Below are 6198 nucleotides of genomic sequence, written 5' to 3'. Positions count from 1 at the left end.
TGGTAGGTTATAAGGCATAACTACCACAGGCCACATACTATATGAGTTGCTCAAATTTCCAAAAGGGTTGAAACCATCGGTGGCCAACCCTAACCTCACATTACGTGGTTCTTGGGCAAACACAACATGTTGCCTATCAAAATCCTTCCACGCCTCACCATCGGCTGGATGCCTTAAGATGCCATCATCAACACGTTTTTCTTTATGCCATCGCATATCTCCAGCTGTTTTTCTCTACATGTATAATCTTTGCAACCTTGGTGTCAACGGAAAATATCTCAAAATTTTATGAGGTATCTTCTTACCTTTGCCATCATTCATTTTGTATCTAGGCTCCTTACAAATCGAACAATTTTCTAAATTTGCATTTTCCTTCCAAAAAAGAGCACAATCATACTTACATGCATGAATAGGCACATATCCTAAACCCAAATCACGTAAAAATTTCTTCGCTTCATAAAGGGTCCATGGAACCTTTTGATCACTTTCTGGTAAAAGGTCTTTCAATACGCCTAACAACATGTCAAAAGACTTATTGCTCCACTTGTTTAAAAATTTTATATGAAGCATCTTAACGACAAATGATAACAAAGTAAACTTCTGACAGCCAAGGTATAATGGACGACGAGCATCCTCTAACAATTTATCAAAGTTTCGTCCATCTTCTCTTTGCTCATTATCATTCTGCTCACCCTCTTCATCATCATCAAAAATATGCGCCATGTGACAGTCATTTAACATATCATACAATTCATCTTCCACGTGAAGGCATTCATTGGTTGTCCCTTCATCACCAACACCTTCAATGTCATTGTCATTATTCCACACACGAGGTTGATTGACAGAAACAGTTTCCCCATGGTGCACCCAAGTCTTGTATGAAAGTGATATCCCTTTTCGGATCAAATGATATTCCACATCCTTAAAGGTATGATGTTCAAAATTTAGGCAATCCATACACGGACAACGAATTCTATTATCTACGCCAACATTTGTCATTGCAAATTGGAGAAATGACTTAACCCCTTCTCTATACTCCGAACTCAATCTATTCCTAATTGACATCCAACTCTTGTCCATATATGGTGACCTACAAAGTGAAGATTATGTTAGGTGAATAAAGCAAAAACCAATTAACTAAAAATGAATTTTATTCCTATTTTGGAGGTTAATTTTGTTATAAGGTGAAAAAGTTATTTATACGCTTTAGGCAAGCATCAAATCTCACATTCCTTCCTATATTATTCAACTATAATAGTTATTGATTCCATTATGGTTGTTTTAGTATTCAATAAGCATAATATTGAACACTAATGCTGCTGCCAAGAAAAGAAGAAAAAAAATATTAAGAACCAACAGGAAGTTGCTACTGCAGCATGAAGCTGCTGCTACAGCACAAAGAACCAAATTATATTAACTGAAAAGAGAAAAGAGAATAGATATGGATTATTTGAAAAGAAAAAAGAGAATAGAGAAAAGAGAATAGATCACCTAGGACCAACACTATGGATATCCAATAGGGAGAGAGAAAAGAGAATATCCAATATATACATAAGAAAGGAATGGTGGGAATGCTTTTTAATAAAGTGTACAGATATATTCAATGAACCATATCTTCATCTTATAGATTTGTCAAATAAATTATTTGTTGTGTACAATTTATAGGATTATTTGTTTTTTTTTTTTAAAGAAATTATCGAAGTGATAATTTTTTTTTACAACATAGGAGGTAAGAATAAGTTAAATAAATTAAAAACATCTAATTATTAAATTGTTAAAAGTCTATGTATGAAAATCAAATGATAGATATTAAAAAAAAATAAATCAGAAAGTATGTATGAAACTCAAATGATAGAGATATAGATATAGACATAGACATAGATATGGATTCTTCACTAGAAATAGAAATGAGGGCAGTGAGTTGACAAATTGCAGAGAGCATTCGATGAAACAAGATTGAGAATGGACTCAGTTAAAACTTCCCTAAAAGGATGGATAAACAACCCATATTTGTCAGTCTCAAGGCTTAATTTATGCAATTTAAAAAAAAAATCATGCCCATATTAAGTTTAATTTATTCATTTTAGATTATCTATATATACTAAACTATCTAAAACATGCAGCCTGGTCAAGAGCTTTGTAATAAGTTAATAACAAACTTTTTAGAAACAATAATTTTAAATAATGATAATGAAGATGTCCATGATTAATGAGAATAAAGCATGACCAATAAATTTCCATGGCATTGCGTCTTGCTAAATCTAAAAGTTCAAGTACACTGGACCAATCACTATTCATTGACTCATAGTTTAAGATAGGACTGTATTTCATACATTAAGATAGGACAAAATTAAAGACAAAATTAAAGACAAATAAAGGGTCAGTAACATATTACAAAGGTCATTAAAGTATAGTTCATTTCTTTACAGAAGCAATTAAAGTTAAGTTTACTCCCAAAAAATATTAAAAATTCTTAAAAATCAATGCACATTTGAGGTTGACCAGATGCTACATTTTGTCTTAGCTATATGGCCAAATAACATGAACCTACTCTCACACTTTGACCCCTAAAATACTTCTTAGCATAGACCTTGTATTCAATCAAGAGCTTGGGTATTACAACAATGTAAAAATGTTTAATACAGCAATGTAAAATAAAAAGCATATAATAGGACAGATATTTCATTTTGCTCTGCATTGGGTATTACATAAGAAAGAAGAACCTTTCATGGTTTTATTATTCAAAATTTTGAAATCACACCTTTTACAAATCAACCATCACTTCACCATTTGATCGAGCCACTTATCACATCTTTAAGATTGGAAGTGATTTCCACTATACACTGCCCTATTATAGTGCCATGCTCATACTTTAAAGCCATAGCTCCGTATGGATAGACATTTTATTAAACCTTTCAATTTTCTCTCAGTTTCCAATATAAGATTCATAAGTAAGGCGATATAAATTTTCTTAAAAAATAAGTAAAACTAATTTTGAAAACTCCCAAAACTTAGATATATATAAACTCACAATTTGCCTTACTTGAATTGTTGCAATACCAACTCAACACCACACCCCTTCCAAGGGAGAAAATGGGACTAAGATATGGGCAAATTTATTTATTTATTTTTTATTTTAAATAAGGTTATGGGCAAGTTGGAAATGAAATACAGTCCTATCTTAATCTATGAGTCAATGAATAGTGATTGATAATGAATTTATCATACATTCAAAAGATCTGACTCAAGCCTTAACACTGGACCAAAAAGACTACGGTTGCTTTCTATTAAAAATTTCCATAATATCTTGTCAACTACATAACACTATTAATGTAACAATTGTGTATCAATGCAAAATTTAGCAGAAAATGTGGATAATTCCTTTTGTGTACTCATAGTAGTAATAGAATTCCATTAGAATATTCAACTGGACCAGATTGACCATCAATTACAAGCCTCCTTTAAGGCTGACAAATAAACAGACTAGGTTTAAAACAATACTTAGCAACAAAAGAAAATTTTGCAACTTACAGGCATCCACGGTTACCATATTTATATGACTAATTGAAGGATGTGTAAAAGCATTAATCTGCTTGTAAACCACATAAAGTAACCAAAAATAATAATATGATAATAAAGAGACTACATATAGACATGGGCGGAGCTACAAGGAGGTGAGTGTGATCAATTGACCCCAAATGAATTTTGAAAATGTTTTTCTTTTACCAATGTATAATTATGCACAATTTTTTGGGATTTTCAGAATTGACCGAAGTGGAATTGTTAAAAAAACTAAAGATGGAGTTGCAACAATGAAAAACAGGAAGACAGGGGACCATAAATCGATCGATTATATATATATATATATATATACATGAACAGAGAGAGAGATTGAGAGAGAGAGACACTAACCTGGTAAGTACAAGGCGGAGGCGAAGATGAAGAGCGGCAAACCCAAGGGACGAAGTGAGGAGATGGTGGGTAGGGCTTGATGAACCGATCGGAAGATCAAGGAAATAGGAAACTTTTTTTTATTAAGGAAGAGGGCAACAATGAGGGAAGATCAAGGCTCAGGAAACATTTTTTATTTATTTTACGTTTATTTCCTTTTCGCGACCAACATCTGCTGGTAGCCAAAAGATTTGATGTCCCGCCTTTTTTTTTCGCGCTCCCGCCATCACGTTTGGCGACCACATTTTCTATTTGGTCACAAATACTTAACTATTAGCCACCAAAAAAATGTTGGTCACTAAAACACCATCATCTGTGACCAAAATAAATTTTGGTGGCAGATTACTATACTTTTTGTGACCAACTAAAAATAGGTGGTCACTAAAGGTATTTTTTCTTGTAGTGGAAGTAGATCCTTAGATACTTGAGTGGTACTATAGACATGTCACTTTGTTTTAAACGAACTGACATCGAGTTACATGGTTATGTTGATGCAAACTTGGCTGGTGATATGGATAATCGAAAGAGTACTATTGGTTACGTTTACACATTGGGTGGTACAGCAGTGAGTTAGATTTCACAGTTACAGAATATTGTGGCCCTTTCTACAACAGAGGTTGAGTATGTTACTATTACTAAAGCTGGGAAGGAGATAACTTGGTTACAGAATTTCCTAACAGAGTTGGGTAAGACGCAAGAGATGAGTATTTTGCATAGTGACAGTCAGAGTGCTATTCATTTTTGCAAAGAATCCGATTTTTCATTCTAGGACGAAACATGTTTAGATGCGATACCATTTCATTCGTTCACTTGTAGATGATGGAATCTTGTCCCTTAAGAAGATCCAAGACAGTAAGAAATCATCAGATATGTTGACCAAGACAGTTATCATTGATAAACTGAAGTTGTGTATAACTTCAGTTAGCCTTCAAGATTGATGAAGGAAGATTGAGTTGTTGCAACGTTCCTCTATATGATAAAGATGATGAAGAGCTTGTGTTATCAGGCTCTAAGTGGGAGATTGTTGGGTCGGTGGACCGTGATAAGTACTGTTCACTCAACCCTACTGTTCACTCAAACACTGGGTCCAATGGGGCTTTGGGAAGGCTTCTTTCCAAAGGGGATGGGGGTCTAGAGGGGGTTTACCCCCCGGCCGAATTTTTTTGGGTACTTTCTGTAACAGCGCCCGCGTTGGAGCTCGTGCTACAGTTCGGACTCGACTTGTGTCACGGTTCTTAATCTGAACCAAAGAGTCCAAATCTGGCAAATCGTTTTGAGAAACAGATTTTTGAAAAAGTAGTGCCAAACATGGACTGCTTTGCCAGATACAGAGTCGCCACCTAAATATTTTTAAAATGGGGAAATTTAGGAAACCCTGACTCGGTGCCGAAGGCCACATGTCCGTCATCACCGGAGTTGTCTCGGCTCGGGAGCTTGGGTACGATCGGGGAAGGTCAGCTATGAGCACCCCCTTTCGCCCGGTCCGAAGACCGGCCTCTACTAACCGTGATATCCGTTTTTAAAAACTTTATGTGTTCTTATTCCATTTATTAGCCTAGAATTACTATGTTATGCGCACAGCAAACAAGTATAGACTAGATTGCCTAATTTGGAAATAAACATTGCATATCCGTTCGGTTTGAAAATGCTTTGGAATTTGCTACTCGCAAGTAGGCTAAAATGCGGATTTCAACGAGTCTTTCCAACTCAAACAATCCAACCTTCACCCACAGGCATTCAAAACAGTTTAACACATAAGCATCTAGCCACATGTTAAGCATGCTGTTATGGTAACATTCACACTCATGCGATATGCTAAAGCGGAAATACTTACCTAGTACTCCGTGCCAAAACAAAGAACTTGTTAGCAAACATGCATGATCCAAGTCCATGTGAAGTGCCTAATGCATCGCATACAAAATGTCGCTAAGATAGGCTCGGCTAATCCTAGACATGTCATGTGAAAATGCACAATTATCACATATTCAATTTGGAATTGAAGTACTGATGCAGTTAGCATGATGTTCCGAGCCTAATGCATGTCAACAAATGCATGAATGCACGCATGCATAGCATAAGGTATGCTAAAATAAATGTGCCCTAATCTACCATCATAAGCAGGTAAATAAAAGGGAGGAAAGAAGTGGGGTTGGAAGACATTCACACCACCCACACACACTTATTACAGATTTGCCCTCGCTCGGAGGGACCAAATAAATATTACAAATTAATTAACTACGCAAGCTA

The 6198-nt window shown here is 35.3% G+C and overlaps 1 protein-coding gene across 1 annotated transcript; it reads right to left on the bottom strand.

Annotated features, from left to right (window-relative positions):
• Positions 1 to 234: 234 nt before the first annotated feature.
• LOC145797738 (uncharacterized) lies at positions 235 to 1080 on the bottom strand. Its single transcript, XM_082885151.1, has one exon. It carries the CDS (start codon positions 1078 to 1080, stop codon positions 235 to 237), a length of 846 nt encoding a protein of 281 aa, XP_082741277.1.
• Positions 1081 to 6198: the final 5118 nt, after the last annotated feature.

Source organism: Camellia sinensis, chromosome 8, assembly GCF_055761805.1.
Source record: "Camellia sinensis isolate YWXY chromosome 8, ASM5576180v1, whole genome shotgun sequence".
Lineage (NCBI taxonomy): Eukaryota > Viridiplantae > Streptophyta > Magnoliopsida > Ericales > Theaceae > Camellia > Camellia sinensis.
This window is presented reverse-complemented; position numbering and strand designations above follow the sequence as displayed.